Below are 17,628 nucleotides of genomic sequence, written 5' to 3'. Positions count from 1 at the left end.
TGTCCGCAAAGAGTCAGAACCCCCCCCCCAGCCCCTGAGAGCATCCTTGGCCCTCTATTGATACAAACAAAGCTGGATACAAAAATGACGAGAACTGAAATGTAGCTGTTACAGATATCGCAGGACATTTGAAGAAGGGTGAAGGTATTAAGAGGGGACAGGATTCAGGAGGGTCAGAGCAGGAAAACTGTGAAAACTGTGAGATAAGGACTCAGCTCTACCAACGCTCCAGTCTGAGGATCCTCCCTCTGTTAAACTGGGAGGTAGTTGAGCCTTTGGGTACTTGGTGCGGCCAACAGCAAACTCTTTACAACTTCAGTGTTTCCAGAAAGGAGACAAAGGGAGGTTGGGATCATGTCAGAGAAACAGCCTTGAGCTATTGTAAACCAAGCCAGCATTTATTCAAGGGTTCGTAGGGCAAGGCAGAGACCCAATCTAGAGATACCGATGGAGCCTGGTAGTGTGTGGTGAGGGAGGACATCTTCCTTGACAATCCCCTTCCCAAGAGGAAGGTGGTGGCTCTGACCTGATGACATCTGAGAGATGAGTGGAAAGCATTTTCCTGTCTTCTTGGCACTGTGTGAAGGATACATATGTGCCCCCAGGCATTACTGGTCTACCTGAAGTAGAAGCAGGGAGTAATCAGTTCTCCCCGTGAGTAAAAAGAAGGTGTATGAATTTAACCCAAGAGTTAATGCAGTAATGAAGACTCTGGAAGACTGGCATTAGGGTGGACACATAAATCCATGCATATGTTAGAACTAAATTTCTGTTACATTTTGGCCAACTGATTTTCACCGATGATATCAAAACCCTTCAGTGGTAAAGAATTGGATTACCAAAAAATAGTGCAAAGAAGTTGAACCCATACCCTACACCACATGCAGACCCAAACTCAGAACAGAAACAAGAGCTAAAGGCAACTAAAGGCAAGAGCTGTGAGTATACACTTATCAGAAGAAGGCATAGGCATAAATCTTTGTGACCTTGGATTGGGCAATACCTCCCAGATAAGACACCAGAAATACAACTGACAGAATTACAGACAAATGGAACGTGATTAAATTGGAAGTGTTGCAAGTCAAGCCAAAGCATAGAAGGAATATTTTTTCAGATTATATATTTGGCAAATAACTGATGGCCAGCATGCACAAAGAACCCTCTAATCAATTAGGCACAGGCAGTGTACTGAAGAACAAAGAATCTAGCAGACACTTTCCCATAGTAGATGCACAGTGACCTACTAGGTACATCAAGAGAAGAGTGATGTCCCATCCATTAGAAAGAGACTGTTTCTCAAAGACAGAGAATAAGAAACAAAGCGACAGAGGTGACAAGGTTTGGAGAAATTGGATCCCTCATACCTTGTTGGTGGGAATATAAAACAGCATCACTGATTTCAAACAACAAATGGCTAAATGTACACTAATTACACCCCAAGTATGTATTGCTAAGGCTTTGCCCACAACTTATGAAAACACATCTCCACAAACTGTGCATAGGAATGTTCATGCCAGTGCTGTTTACGAAAGCCAAAAGTAGGGAGAACTCGGAGTCCCTATGTACTGATGAATGGATGGAACAAAACCATGCAAGGGTATGTATTCAGCGCAGTATCATCTGGCGGTAAAGAAGGCGGGGGCCGATGTGCTAAGGCAGGCTGAGCATTAGGAATGTGCTAAATAGATGGAAGGCACTCAGAGCAGCCCACTTTCTGCGTGGTTCCAGTTTTAGGAACCGTTCTGCTCAGGCAAACCTACAGGAAAGGGAAACAAATTAGTGCCTGTCAAGGCCTGGGGGGGGGGGTGGAGGTGAGGGCCGCCCTGGAAAATGGGGAGAGTAGTGGTTGACATGAAGTCTCTGAGGTGCTGAAAATATTTTAAACTTAGGGCACATATGGTGATGGGCGGGTGACTTGGGGAATGTACCAAACACTACCGAATTCTGTGCTTTAAGAGGGTGGGTATATGAATTGCAACACAAAGTGAAGTTGGAAGGAATGTGTCTGTGAAAACAAAAATGTCTGTAATAGGAAACGTCCACAGATTGAAGCCTGCTTTTCTTCAGTCACCTTTATTGGTGGTGTGGAGGTTTGATGGCAATCAGCCCCCATAATCTCAGGAAGTGTTAGGAGGTGGGTCTTTGCTGGGACAGGTGCTCCTTGTTGGAGGAAGTGTGTCACTGTGGGGGCGGGCTTTGAGGTTTCCTATGCTCAGACTACCACCCAGTGTCTCAGTCGCCTTCCTGCTGCCTGCACGCCGCCATGCTCCTCACCATGATGATAATGGACCAGAAGTGAGCCCCCTAGATTAAATGCTTCCTCATATAAGAGTTGCCGTGGTCTCTTCACAGCAGTAAAAAATGCAAATGAAGACAGACGACAAGTCTGATGGTCACATTTTCCAACCCTGTGCTAACCACTCTTGGGAGAGAAGGAGGCGGCCATTACTCGGTGTACTGAAACCTCCTCCTAGTGAGGCAGAGCTAACAGTGCTTCCCTGACTCTCGTCTGTCTTCCTCCTCTCCCCCCCCCCTGTGTCTATCTACACCAGCACAATTGTATTTATTTTCCTTAATTAACCCCAACTTACAAAAGGGAACCTATAGGGAATAAAGTGGGTTGTTTGCCACCAGCTGCCTCCTCTGGCCCTCTCTGTAATTGTGGGTCTCATTTGCCCACCTGGATGTGGTTTCTTCACTTGAATCTATCATCCTTGACTAAGCCCACCATTTAAACTCTCTGCTTCCCACACCCTATTCTTCCAGCATTCACGGTTTGGGTGAGGGGTTTTGATCAGCGGAATAGGCCCCTCTTGAAGGATTGGAAACAGAAGACAAACACCTGAGTGGAAACAATGATCGTGAGACAGGAGCATTTCTTCAATAGTAGCTTCAGCATTCCTGAGGAAATAATTTATGGAAATTCTCCAGTGCCTTTCTAAGATTAAGTCAGGAAGTCACACTCCAGCTTAATGTTAAAAGAGGAAAGCAGCAGGCACGTGAGTCCTCTGTCTTCGGTGGATGAGTTGACACCAAGTAAAGATTACCTTCAGGGAAGAGAGGAAGAGTAGAGGATGGAGGCCACACAGAGCGGTCCACTAGTCTTTAAAAGGAGTGCGTTTGACGGGCGTTGATGCTCTGTTGGAAGAAACAGAAGTTATTTCCCGTTGTCCCTTTCCTCGGCGTTTGAAAGAAGAGAGCCTTCATTTCCTCCAGGGCCATCTACCTCCCCGTCCTCAGGAGAAGAACGCTCAGCTGGATGCTCTGTGTCTTACCCTTTCCATTCCCCAGCTCCTCTGAAGGATGACTGGGGCAGAACAGACTTAGGTGGAGGATTCTTGTCTTTGGAGGGTGAGGTCCTGAAGGCTGGGCCTAGAGCAAGGAGTGTGTTAATCCCATACTCTCCCAATAAGATGTAGACCCAGCCCTCAACCCACGATGTCAAATAGAACCAACGTTTTTTTGTTTGAAACCTAGGAAGTCTTTTTTAAAACAAGCTGTTGATGGAAACACAGAAGACTAATTACAGTGTAGCTGTCATTCCAGCAGACTTGAGTGTGGCTTGTTGTAAAAATCCATGTGTCCAGGTCTGTAAACAATGTCGAACAGAAAACTGTGTGACCATAAAAAGATTTTCAAATAGCAACACAGAAGACTCAGAACACGGGAAATATTTAAATAGCATCTATCTGCTTAGAAGTAGCTAGAGAGGTTCATTTACCTCTGGACAAAGCTGGAATGTCTCTTTTTCTGTCACTATTCATATCAACTTGAATCCAAAAACCTGAGTGTTTTTAGTCCTCCTTTGCCGCAGGCTAAATATCAGTTCCAAACTTCTAAGGTTTTTTTCTGTAGGCGCCACAGCTTTATGAGGGCTAGAGAGGGTCAAAACCTATTCCAAACCAATTTCTGACAGTTCTGGAAATCATTTCTGCCTCCTCCTGTGTTATATAGTCTGAAATAAATGCCCAGGAGGTCGTTTACTGAGTCTCACTTTATTCCACACAACAGTTTCCGGGTAGTTTTATCTATAGGATGAAGTGTGGTTTGTGCAATCCATCACACCAGAACAATCCAAGGTTCCCACTGAGTAGAATTTCAACTGTTCCTTCTATACTGTGAATGTAAACGTTGGTAATGTCACCAAGGATTTTAGGGCAAGATGAAGTTGTGGATAGTCAGGGCCATGTGTATAACACCTAGATCATTCCTTCAAAGTACTCAGCAAAACAGCTGGGAGGCAGAACACAGAAAGCAGAAAACACTCTGCATTACCTTTGCTGCTGTCAGTGACAGAATGCGTTGTGTTTCCGTGGCTGACACACGTCCCAGTACGTGTGTAACACGTTTTAGCTGACCCGTCCATCAGAGAGTTGGTAGACCCTCAGTGACTCCCACATTGGATGGGGCGGAGCTGGCTAGATGTCTCAGCCAGCCTGTGAATGTGCTTATAGTACAAGTCTGATATCCCAAGTTCACTCTCTGATACCCACATCAAAAGCAGGCAGGGGCAGCCATGTCAGGGTGGAAGGTAGGAACAGAGGAGCCCATATGAGCAGAGATGGGAATTTTCATGAGAAAGCTATGCTTGAATCATCGCAGTTTCCCTGACTGGTGTGAGAAACAAGCTGGATCCATTGATTTCTATGGCGTTGAAAATTTGGCTCATACAATTTAAAAAAATCAATTAGGAGCCCTTTGGTTGATGCAGCAGAAAGAGTCTCTAAGGACTGTAAAATATGTAATGTACAGATATTAGTGTATATAATGTATATATTCATATATATATATATGCACAGGTGTATATACAGAGAGGTATATATACATGTATATCAGTGTGTCTCTTTGATCATGTAATTTACACATTTTTAAAGCCCACAGAGATGCACCTGTACACACAGATTGATACTATAATCAGATGTGTAGGTTATACATGACATGAACATAATAAACATACAGTGTCTATTGTAATCAAACTTCTTATATGTATGCCTTTTGCAGTAGGTTCCTAACAGATGAAGCTAAACAGGAATTCAAGGAAGAGGATTTTTCTTATTGGTGGGATGGGCTCACTAATTGGCACAGATACCATGTGGACTAACCATTGTCTTAGGTGGTTACCTGCTGGAGTAATTCCTTTTTCCTGAGGCAGATGTCTAGAGTTGCCTTTTGAGTCCAACCATAAGCACACCAAGAGAGATAATGAGATTCCCTCTTCCGCCCCTATGCCTTAGAGCTGGGCTGTGCCCAGGCCTGAGCCTCAGCTTTCCCATCCCAGGATTTGGATGCAGGAATGATGAAGCTGTGCCTCACAGAGGGGTCTTAAAGGGGCTTCCAAGTCTGAGTTCATGGCTCCATCCCAGAGCAATGCATGGCTTTTGTGGCCTGTGAGTGCTCCTCTCTTCCTAGGAGAAACCAACACCCTCCTCTCACAAGAGCTAACGGTGATGTGTCCAAGAGTCAATAATGTCTCTCACATACCCACGGTTTATTTCTGTAATAATAACCAACTAATATCGTGTAAAATAATAATAATAAATTATCAATGGAATAATAGCTATAACCTACATAACTTGGCCGCACAATAATTTACTTAAAAAACAGATATTTCTAGAGTCTTCCCATGGTCTGTATGTTTTATCCTCTGCCTCCAAGCTGACACACCGGCATGCTCGGTTCTCATGTAGTGTTTGTCTTGCTTCTGTCTTAGAGTATCTATTTTTTTTTTTGTATTGTGTGTGCCTATGCTAATCCTCTTCTGTGTGTTTTCAGCTTTATAAAATTGCATCATACTTGCCTTTGGGGACTTGCATTTTTTTTTAAATTTAGTTCCATGCGGTTTTCAGTTCGTGTTTGTTTCATTTGTCTGCTGGTCTCTGGAGCAGCCTATGCCTGAGTACTTGTTATCATGTGTTCCCTGTAGTATGTGAAAGGGAATTTTAAGTTTCTGTCTGTTATTAATATGTCCTCATGCAGAGCATCGAGGTAGGAGCCTCATATTTGGTCACCTTGCTGACACGCCACTGCTTTTTAATCTGTAGAACCCATATGTACTGAAGCACACACAACGCCACCTGTGTGCTGTACTGTCCTACAGATGCAAAGTTGCATACCGTCCTTCTGCATTCCTGTGCCTTTTACTGTTTACTGAGGAGTAGACCCACAGTGGGCTGTCCGGCTTTCCATTGCTTTGTTAATACAAAGAACAGTGCTTGCTAATCATGGTTGGGGGAGTGTATTTTTTTTCTTAATTTTCTAATGTCTTTTAAATTATGAATGTTTTTAACAAATACTCTCTCTGAACCAATTGAATGGTGTGATGAATTACATTAATAGATTTTTTTTAATGGTGAATCATTATAATTACTTTTGCCATGTGCTGTTTCATGGGGTTAAGGATGGATTTGAATATATTATGTGTATAATGATAATGTCTATGCTGGAGAGCGAAGTGCATTATTCACACGGTCATTCGTTTATGGTTTCGGTATTAAGATTATCGACTACACAGGGCTGAAGAGATGGCTCAGGTCTTGTACAAATGACCACAGTTGCCATGCGCAGCAGCCAGCATATCCAGCTCTTCTCTCCATCCGTATTCCTTCTGCACTGATTTCCGTGACCCTCCCTGAGCCTGGGATGGGGATGTTTGGCCTAGATGACCTCCCCCCCAGAGCTGAGCTTTCCCAGCCACTTATACTCAGCACTGTGAACTTGTAGTCACCCTCCTTGTCCGGCCTCTGAGAGCTGGCTCACAAGTGTGAGCCACCACACCCACCGTAGAGCCATGGCATGGTGACTGCCTTGTCCCTCATACCTTGCCTTCTGCTGTGGCCACTGAGTGCTGCTCTGTGTTTCTAACTGCCACACTGGGTGTGAGGCACTTTCCAGGAGTTTCTGTACCTTCCCTTTGAGTTTTGGTGTCTGTAGTTTTACGTCAGTAAGTCTTAATGTGAATTCAATCTCATTTTGTATCTCTCTCTCTTTAAATGGTATTCCTTTGTATCTTGTACTGACTGGTTTTGTTTGTCAACTTGACACGAACTAGAGTCATCAGAGAGGAAGGAGCCTCGGTTGAGGAAATGCCCCAGTGAGATCCAGCTGTAAGGCATTTTCTCAGTCAGTGATCAGTGGGCAAGGGCCCAGTCCATTGAGGATGGTGCCACTCTTGGGCTGGTGGGCCTGGGTTCTACGAGAAAGCAGGCTGAGCAAGCCCATGAGGAGCAAGCCCGTAAGCAGCACCCTCCATGGCCTCTGCATCAGCTCCTGCCTCCAGGTTCCTGCCCTGTTTGAGTTCCTGTCCTGACTTTGTCTGATGATGGACTGTGATCTGGAAGTGTGAGCCAGATAAACCCTTCTCTCCCAACATGCTCTTGTCACGATGTTTCCTCTCAGCAATAGAAACCCTAACTAAGGCAGACCTCTAGATTGATGTCTTTCCCCAGTTTAGGATAGTATATCATTCTTTCTATTCTCTCTGGGATGTCAGGGTTAGAGCTCCTTTAATTGTTGTCCTTTGTGTAATTTCATCTGATCTGATCTGCCCCCTAGTTCATCAATGTATCCCCTTCCCCCCCTCCGTGTGTGTGTGTGTGTGTGTGTGTGTGTGTGTGTGTGTGTGTGAGAGAGAGAGAGAGAGAGAGAGAGAGAGAGAGAGAGAGCTCTAGGATCCAGTACTGCTAATGAATGCTTTAGCCACTGGCAGTTGTATGAAATTGGCCTTAGACCGTGGAGTTTAGATTCTCTTGTGCTGCTGGTGCCCAATGCTTTGTTTGCACACTGCAGAGATGACAGAGGCAATGATGCCCATTTCGATTTTCTCCGTCTTTCGCCCTGGAGTCCCATTGCAAGGTAGACTGAGGCCCGCCGCTATCCCTGCTTGCTTTAGCGCTAGCAAGGTCCAGCTGAGAATGTCCTTCTGAGTAAATGGTGCAGAGTCGGACATGGTAACCATCATTTTAGGGATGTTATTCATTAATTAATGCATGATTCTGTTTTATAATGGAGCCTCAAGTTGTCAATTATGGTAACATTTGAACAGATTTTCAAAGATCCCAGATAATAAAGCAAAGGTAGAAGGAAGGCAGAGAGAGTACATATGTGTTCTTTTTGGTCTTCTTCATTTCCTGTGCTCCTCATGTAGCCTAGGCTGTCCTTGAACTCCAGATTCATCCATTTGCCGCCTCTGAGTGTTGGTATTTCATCCGTGGGTCACTACACCCAGCCTGTAACCTTTTTATTCCTTTATTTAAAAGTTATTTGAAACAAAGACAACATTAACACTTGATTTTAATGGATATAGTAGATGCATGGGTGATTGTTTTAGTTCATGTATTTCATTTAAAATAAAAAAAGACTTTTAAAAATCAAGGAATATTTCATGTTTAAAAGAAAAGCATCTTCTATCTGTTCAGCATCTTTCGGGCACCTAGTGAATGTTCTCAGGGTTCAGTCTGTCCTCGGTGCCCATGTTTCTGTCGTTCAGGAGCCATGAATGATGTGTTTCATTTGCTCTTTCTTTCCTGTCTTCCCTTCCACACACCTGTTCCATAGCAACGAGTAACCCTGAAAGCAAAAACAGAGTTTAAAGAACTTACCAAAGCACATGGAGTAAACATTGCCCAGGACTCCAACTGCATCCTTTACTCTTTAAACATCCAGCCTAAATCTCCACTCAAGCCAAACACTCCACGGGCCACTCACTTGTCCCAGAGTCACTCAACTCTACTGGAAAAGGTCCTCTAGGCTTCCCTTGTGGGCTGGCATTTGAAGTTCTTATGCAGTGTTAGCCCTTTGTCTAAAAAACTCTGTGTTCCCACAAGAAGGCGTACATCCTAGTTACATTGACATGTAAGGCAATCCTTCAAGTGTCTAATAAATGAGAGTAAAATATCCCAACTCCCTGTTGCAGCTGAAATGAAAATGGCCAAAGAGACTGCTGTGGAGTAGATTAATCAGCTGCTGGGCAATGAGACAGGGCCCAGATTCAGGCAAGGAATGAAATAGAATAGCAAAGGAATGAACTTCATTCATTTGTTTGTTCGTTCATTCATTTATTCATTCATTGCTGAACACCCTTGTTCCTGATGTTGAGCTCTTCGATCTCCATTCCCCCCTCTGTCGAGTTGCTCAGGCTGGCCTTGAACTCAGTCTGTATCCATAGCAGTTCCTGAATTTCAGATCCCTCCTGCCCGGCCTCCCTAGCAGCTGAAATCACAGGCCCGCACTCTCAGCCTGGACCTGAATGAGTGCATCTTCCTTTATATAGGACTTTCATTTATATTTCTCAAACACTTCAACCTTGGGGCCTGCCTTCTTGCTGTGTGGTGTGGTGCAGGCTGACCCTGAAGAGAGGCTCTGCCTGCCTCCACCCCACAGATGCTCTTGGGGCATCCCTGGGTTCTAGTTAATGATGAGCCGTAGCGGGTATTAACACCGTGTCTGTGAAGAAAACCTAGCAGAGGACATTGTTCTGAGTATAAAGTAAGTAGAAAACAAGCTTGAACACACCAGGATGCATCCCGGGTTTTCAGACGTGTATAGGGGAAGGAAAGGTTAATTTATTTCAGAATTTTCAGCTTGACTGGTGAGGATGCATTTTAAAGTGTAGAGCGCTTTGACTGATTCCAGAGCCATAGCCATGACACTTGCAAACCATGCCGAGGGCCTGGAGCCGGAGCTGGTTAGGAACACTGAATCACTGGGTAGGCCAAAGTAGCACGGGCTAATGGGGTCTTTGCTCTGATTCCTCTGAACAGTGAAGAAAATGAAGCCACAGCTTTATTATGTTGCTGCTCTCCTTTGTAAGACTCGTGAGCAGAAATAAAAGAGCTGGAGGTCCTCACGGGGCTGCCACCACATTTTCCGTGTTATTCCTGGTGTCGTAATAGACCCCTGTGTGGTTCACGAAGAGGCAGGAAAGTGAACCCTATTAGCAGGAGCGTTGGTTGTAATCTATGTTTTTGATTATCGATGACAGGATCCTAAAATTGCACCCAAATATCTCTCACCGGTTCTGAAATTGAGTTTCTGGGGGAGAAAAAAAAAAAAAAAAAAAAAAAAGCAGTGCAGGAGTAATCGGAGGTAAAGCGCAGAGTTCCAGAGAAATGAGCTGCGAATTGAGCCTGCAATGGAAATTGATCCTATCAGTCAGCTCCTGCCCTTATTCTGAGAGAAGAGAGTTGAGGGAGGAGGAGGCAGGGCGGCTGATTAAATAGGATACTAAGAGCTGGAGGCTAGAACTGGGCTTGCTGGTCCCTCGGGGTCAGGAATGTAACTGTCGGGCTTCTCTGTTGGAAGCCTGGCTCAATCTGGCAGAAAGAAAACCAAATGAAAAATGCCCTGGGCCAGTGTGGGAGTCACTGGAGCTTCCTGACCAAATTTCTTGCAGTGGCAGCTTTGGTGCTAGGGGAGGGGGGCGGGGCGTTCTGGTGGTTCATCTCCAGCCGATGAGCTCAAGGTAGACCAGCTGGCCTCATGATTCACGCCAATGGGGCCCATCATTGAGCCCCCCTCAGGAAGGCAGGGTGTGTCAGTGCGTCCCCAGGCTGAGTGTGCACAGAGAAATGGAATGGATTCCTGTTCCCAGCCCTGTCTTTGGAACTCATGAGGAATGAGGAACAAATATCCTGTAACCACTGGTCTTGTGTATATAGTTTATTGCCCTGTTATCTAACCGGAGGAGATCTATATTGCTCCCATAGAATAGCACTAATGGCGTGCCTAGGGGACTTGGTGGGTGAGGGTGGTATTTATATTGTACTCTCAGGAATGCAGTATATGTTCCAATTAGCCTTGCCGAAGCCCCACATTTCTGGGTATGGAGTTGCTATTGTGTGATCAACAGTGTAACTCACTGGCATCGGTGTCCCCTTGGAATGGCTTGCTCACAGCCAGCAGATATTTCTGTAGAAACTTTGAAACTGAAGGTATCATAAAATGGTAACATAAGATGACGCAAGCCTTTTAAAGCCATGGCTGGTTCAGATTACATTTTGCAGAGTGAAAGAATGAGGAGGAAGATGGTTGCTTGGGGGAATTGTCCAAGGCTTAGTTATTGGACTTGATCTAGCCACCGTACTATTAAAGAGAGAAAGCTGTCGTGGGTGGGTGGTAGCACATGGTAGGCCACTTGCATTCTGGGGTGTATCTGTCTTCTAGCATTCATTGCTCACTTTGGGTTTGATTTGGCATCTGGGTTTTGGTTTTGAACATTGCCCTTGGGTCCTTGGACGTGTGTTCTCATACCTGGCTCGGTTTGCATCTGCTGATGTGTTACCATGTGGCCATTTCTGTTTGGTTGGTTGTTTCTTGTTTGTTTGATTAACTACCTCTGCTCGCCTAACTTTGCCTCTGGGCCCTGGCAAGGGAAAAAAAAAAAACAAAAACAAAAACAAAACCAAAACTATAGTATTCACCAACAGCAGACCATTCATTCAGTCATTAATTTGGTGATTCAAACTCTGTCTCCAGCTTTTAACAAGTAGGAGAAGTGGCCAGGAATTAAAGTCAAAGGGCCTTTTATAGAGATGCCCTGTTGATAGGATTCCCAGCTACCTCTGCTGGCATTGATTGGCCTTGCCACCTTGGTATCAATGTTTCAGTACCTACAACAAAGTGGCATGCATGCCATTGACTAAAGGCCTGGGGGGGGGGGTGACAAGAAACAACGTGTCCTGACTTCTCACAGAATGGGGTGACAAGAAACAATGTGTCCTGACTCCATTGAACCCATCCAGCCTGCTAAGCATATGCACCAGCAATGGTACCCTGTAGAGAATCTGTGGACCCCCCTTCTGGTCTGACTGGAAGGTTTGCTTGATTGCTCTGTAAATGGGAACCCCAGGAAAGTACCAAAATTCCAAACGCAGTCTCTCTATAATGTATTGCTTCAATGTGAAGTTGAGGTATTGTAAGGGGGAGTCCTTTCTAACAAGCATCTGTATTGGTTCTTTCAAGCTGAGAGCATACTGCATTTTGGTCCTGTTGGCCCTCAGCCCCTTGCTCCAGCTCCTGGCAGATCCATTCCTACTCCCCACTTACTCCTAACTCCATGTCCCCCTTCGCTGCTACTGTTTAATAACAATAACAGTGTTTTAATAACTGAGCCCAATCTGTTCTGCTCACGTACCGCTAGGTGCCGGTCCTCTCTAGACTGTGGAGGTCCTACCAGGGGATGAGAACCACCTTAGTCAAGGACAGTCCACCCGATGTAGGCACATGTGTACAACAGCCTTGTATTCAGTTAGTTCCGGACTTGATGATGCTCGGTAGCGAGGACCAGCCTCTTCAGCCAGGAGTCGGGCCAACACACCTATCCTATCAGCTTTTAATGATAACTCTCATGGCAGTACTGATTTTAGGTACTTGGTCATGGAGATATCTGGTTTCTGCCAACATGCCTGTTTCCTTGGCAGATGAATGAAAAGCCTGGGACTTCATTTGGTCTTGCTGAATTCTAAAGGGCACTAACAAAGGGAAAGGAAGCATGCGTTCTGTGAAAACTTTACCAGCAGACAGACAAAAAAAAAAAAAAATGCTTAAGTTTATAACCCTTGAACAATCCTTTGTTTAAGTACGTATTTTCTTAGGTAAGATTTAACATATGCAGTGCATAATAGTTTTCAATTTAAAACTATTAAACTGTCTGGGCAATCAGTCCTTTAGTGCAGTGATAAGAACCCTGGGAAACCACTTTAGGACAGTCATGTGGAGGAGACGTGACTGAGTGGGAAGACAATGGAGAGATGCCTCCCCACCTGTAAGAGCTCTTGTAAGTTTTCATAAACATCTGAGTAATAAATAAAATGCAACAGGCTAGCCAGTAAAGGGGAGACTTCTTCCTAACACCCTGTCTCAAAATGAAACACACAGGGTTGCCATGACACATCACACTCTTCCATCACCTTTAGAAACCATTAATGTGTAGTGAGATTTCCACCCAACCACACCTATTGCACCAACCACACCCACTTGGGAGTGGTCACAGGTGCGGACGTGAAGGGGGAAAGCTAGGTCTGGCAGGTCTGGGGTCCCAGACCCCAGCTTGCTCTCTTGCTTTCTGGTCTGATTGCGGAGAGCATTCCAGTGGCATCTGTGGAGCAGGGACCCACATCGGTCACCTGTTTCATGTGTAAGTGAATTCTCCTGAATAAACCCCACTTAACCTGTACTGAGTCCAGTGACTCTTGATCGCCACCCATCATTAATGTCCTGTAGTGTTATTTCCTTGTCCCATCAGGGCCATAGCGCCACAGTCCAGCTTTGACACTCACTGGGTCATCAAGCCTGTTTTGGCCACAGAGCTGGGTTTTTTGCATTGGGACTGAAATCATCCAGTTCACTGATCGTTTCAAATGTGTGGTGAATCCTAACTGTCACTTAAGTTTCCATTTTCCTTACCAGTTGTCATTCTCTTCCATTCACTAGGACAACCACACCTAAGGAAAATAAGATTTGAAATTATCAATGAGCCATGGCTATAGCAGAGCAGAGGGGTCTAGCCTTAGTCCTTGCCTAAGCAGGCAAGGTCACAGGGCACATTGTATGTTCAATAATGGTTACATGGTTTATCTTAGTGACATCATTTCCTTACTCCTTGTTTGCGTGTTTCAGCTCATATTATAGTCCTTGGCATGCGTTTTGAGTGTCTATGATGTTCGGACTCTGCCTTGAATTAATAATGTGTCTGTCTTCTTTTTCAAAATAGATCCCATGCGCGGCCCAAGGAAACTGGAAGTTGTAGAGGTCAAGTCTCGACAAATCACCATCCGCTGGGAGCCATTTGGATACAATGTAACTCGTTGCCATAGTTATAACCTCACAGTGCGCTACTGTTACCAGGTAGGCGGGCAGGAGCTGGTGCGAGAAGAAGTGAGCTGGGATACTGATAACTCACACCCCCAGCATACAATCACCAACCTGTCCCCGTACACCAATGTCAGCGTGAAGCTCATCCTCATGAATCCCGAGGGCCGCAAGGAGAGCCAGGAGCTCATCGTGCAGACGGATGAAGACCGTGAGTACTTTGAAATGGCGTGTCTGTGTGAAATATGTACAATGTCACACATGCACGCAATGCATCTTGACCCTTCTCATCTCCCACATCCCTGTCACTATGGCCACTCTCCACTGTCCCTCACAGTTCTCCCCTTACATCTGTCTCAATTCATTTTATTCCATGACCCAAAGAGATTAGCCAGGGCAATCTGTGTGACCTTGAGCTTAGAGCTATCTATCCATTTGAGCATGGTGGGCTCAGGCTGGACCCTCTGGACACACGGTGAGACACAGCAATGTGCCCTTCTCCAGGAACCTTTCATTCTGACATTGTGTCCAGTCCTACATCCCTGCCCCCTTCCTTGACTGATTATTGATAGAGCTGGTCTTGTGTGCATCTGGTATACATAGCTACAACTGTGAGTTAATAATTACAATGGTTGTGGGAGTCTAGAGGATGCTATTGTATGATCCCTTACCTTATCCTCCAGCTCACATACTTCCTGACCCCTCTGGAATGTTCCCCAAGCTTGAGAGGAAATGGCATGGGTTTCTGTTTAGGGCCAGGCCCACAATCGGTGCTTATTCTCCAAATCTTATTAGTCATGTGACACTTTTCTGTATGGCAATTCTATGGTATTCTAATTAGTTGTAACACTTTTGTTATTATATTGGGTGAAGGAGCAATTGAGTTACTCCAGTTCCACAAACTGTTTGGACATCTTTCCATGGCATTCTTTCACATCTTCCCAGTCAATACCCAAAGCAGGAGCCCCTCCCGCGTGAGCCTGTGATTTCATGGCTTGCCCAGAAGATCTCCTGACTTCCAGCTCTTACAGTCTTCCCACGCCTTTTCTGCCTTGTTTCTTGAACTGTAGAGAGGGCGCCACAAACCTCTCCTTCACATGTCGTAATATATCCTCATATGTTCCCATTCATTTTTGTGAGAACTGTATAAACTGTTTTTAAGACTAAACCTTTGTTTCTCACCTGTATGCCCTAGAGACAAGATAGACACCCAAAACCACAAAATCAGCCCTTGCGTGAAATCAGAGAGAGTTACTAATAAACATGGGATTCCTGTTTTAACTAACACTGTTGTTGAGTCGACAAGAAAAGAAATGTAGCCGTTCCCTCAAGACCAGCTCTGACTGGCAGGGATAAGAGCTTTCCCAACTCCTTTGGAGTTTCAAAGTCAGAAATAAGTTGGAAATTCTTTGGAATCCTGTCAAAATGTCAGACTCGATAATTTTGGATGTTTGTTTGTTTGTTTAAATTATCTTCGTACTCTCAGGAATTAAGCCTTGTGTTATTTGCAAATAAAACCTATTGTGTAGTAGCTCAGCAGCATTCAGCTAATTAGAAAAGAACTATTATTGCAAATTACGTTTTCTCAATAACCAACCAAACAGAAACCTAGTTCAAAGAAGATTGGGAGAAGAAAGACAAATAGAATAATTGTCAAACAATTCCAAGATTGAAGAGAAAAGCAACAGTTCATTGTGACTCCAGTTTATCCAACATCATTTTGTTCTGGAATCATGTTTACTGAAATGTTTGCTTTATCAGGAAGAGCATGGAAATCATCTTCAGATGACCATTGGCAGTATCCCTGAACAGCATAATTGTTATGGCTACTTCCCTAAAACTCTGAATCCTAGCCCATCTAAAAGAAGATGTGACATTTTATTTTCTCTGCTCAGTCTTCTGAAGAGAGAACTCTAGTTTTTACTATTCTAACACGTAAATATTTTTATGAGACTACGGCGTAAAACATTCTTTTTATCACATCACGTATTTATTTGTGCACGTGTCTATGGGAGTGACTGTGTGTGGGGGCTCACATATGACATGGTATACATGTGAACTGAAGTCGGGCAGGAGTTGGTTCTTTATTCCATTTATAAGGCCCTAGTGTCGAGCTCAAGCCGTCAGCTTGGCAGCCAGCATATACCTTCATGCCATTTCCTCAGCCCTGTTTAAGGAGCTCTCTGCCCAATACCGTCAGGTAGCATGTCTCTTCTAAGAAACTTCCAAAGTTTGCTTGTTTTTGTGTTTTTTTTTTTTTAAATCAAGATGTCCTTCAAATCACCATAATTTGAATATATCCCATTCAGTTTTCCATTGATTTCCTCTGTTTCCTTTCTTCATTCTTGAACCTACTTAAATATTTTCAAATGTAAACAAACAGCCATGAAATACAGCTGTGCTGATTCTGAGAAAAGGGTGATGCCATAGGAAAGACTCTGGGGGCAAACAGGCACGATTGGTAGCATTTTTCTCAGGCTCGAACCAGCGGAAGCCTGGCTCCCCTTCTGGTCTAGAGTCTAGAAGGGTGTTTCCTGCAAACTCACCAGGTCCTTACTTCTTTGTTTGTTTCTTTGTTTTGAGAGACAGGGTTTCTCAGTGTAGCCTTAACTGTCCTGGAACCAGGCTGGCCTTGAACTCACAGAGATCCACCTGGCTCTGCCTCCCAAGTGTTGGGATTAAAGGCGTGCACCACCACCGCCTCGCATTTTCTTATAACACTGTGTGTTACTTTGTTTTAACATAATGTTCTATTGATTTCCTTCAGCCCAGAATGAATGGTTAGTTCCATATCATATATTATTCAGATGCTGTACTTCAGAAATTGACTTAAATCCAACATCATTTTAGAAATGAAGGGAGTGAGATCCAAGCAGGACCAGCAGCTGTCTACACTGCACATTTTTAATTATTGGAGAGTCTTAAATAGCAGTCACCCACACCCCATGGACATCAATAAAGAACTTTTTTGTTAAATGCTTGGCTCCATTTGGATTAAATACAAAAGCTCTCACTCTACCAACAAGCATGCCTTCAAATAAAAATGAGTTTAAAATTTGAAATCCTTCACTTTCTTTAGAAATTCCAGGCATCCATCCAGTCTAAGACAGACTTGGTGACAATTAAAAGGCTATTCATATCCTCACACAGTCTAAAGCATCTCACAAGCCTCCTTTTTAAAATCCTTATTGAAATGTTTATCCATTCATGTGTTCAAGAACATTTGGAGTATTTTCAGTTAATGATGCTGCTGTGAATATTTTGTACAGTCTTCTGAGCTGACCTGTTCTTAGTTATCTTGAGTAATCAGGAGATATAGTAGAGGATGGATGGATGGATGGATAGATAGATAGATGGGTGAATGATGGATAGATGATGGATGGATGATGGATGGATGATGGATGAATATAGATAGGAGATAGATAGATAGATAGATAGATAGATAGATAGATAGATAGATAGATAATCAGAGATGATAGATAGATGACAGATTGTTTCACAAGGGCAGTGTATCTTAAATGCCATTAGATTCCAGATTATGAAAAGAAATGCAAATGCTATCAATAGACCATTAGGATCTGTGACCTCTATGAATAGTTGAGAGCTGCTTGGGAGGGTCGTTTTGTGACCCCAAACTCATCTCTCAACCTCTTCTTCAGTCCCAGGTGCTGTGCCCACAGAGTCCATCCAAGGAAGTACCTTTGAGGAGAAGATATTTCTTCAGTGGAGAGAGCCAACGCAAACATATGGTGTCATCACTTTATATGAGGTACCTTACATATTTGTTGGTAATTTACTTTTTAAGTATAACATCTTGTGATG

The 17,628-nt window shown here is 44.1% G+C and overlaps 1 protein-coding gene across 1 annotated transcript in view; it reads left to right on the top strand.

Moving 5' to 3' along the window:
* The window catches only part of Ptprm (protein tyrosine phosphatase receptor type M), a 449,915-nt gene that overhangs the window by 188,672 nt on the left and 243,615 nt on the right, over window positions 1-17,628 (top strand). Inside the window, exons 7-8 of the mRNA XM_051190901.1 lie at window positions 13,709-14,017; window positions 17,466-17,575. Of these exons, the coding sequence (XP_051046858.1) occupies window positions 13,709-14,017; window positions 17,466-17,575 (419 nt within the window). The remainder of the gene's footprint in view (window positions 1-13,708; window positions 14,018-17,465; window positions 17,576-17,628) is intronic.

The sequence above is a fragment of the Phodopus roborovskii genome, unplaced genomic scaffold (genome assembly GCF_943737965.1).
Source record: "Phodopus roborovskii unplaced genomic scaffold, PHOROB, whole genome shotgun sequence".
Taxonomy (NCBI): Eukaryota; Metazoa; Chordata; class Mammalia; order Rodentia; family Cricetidae; genus Phodopus; species Phodopus roborovskii.
The sequence above is the reverse complement of the archived record's forward strand: the minus strand, read 5'-3'. Positions and strand labels throughout refer to the sequence as shown.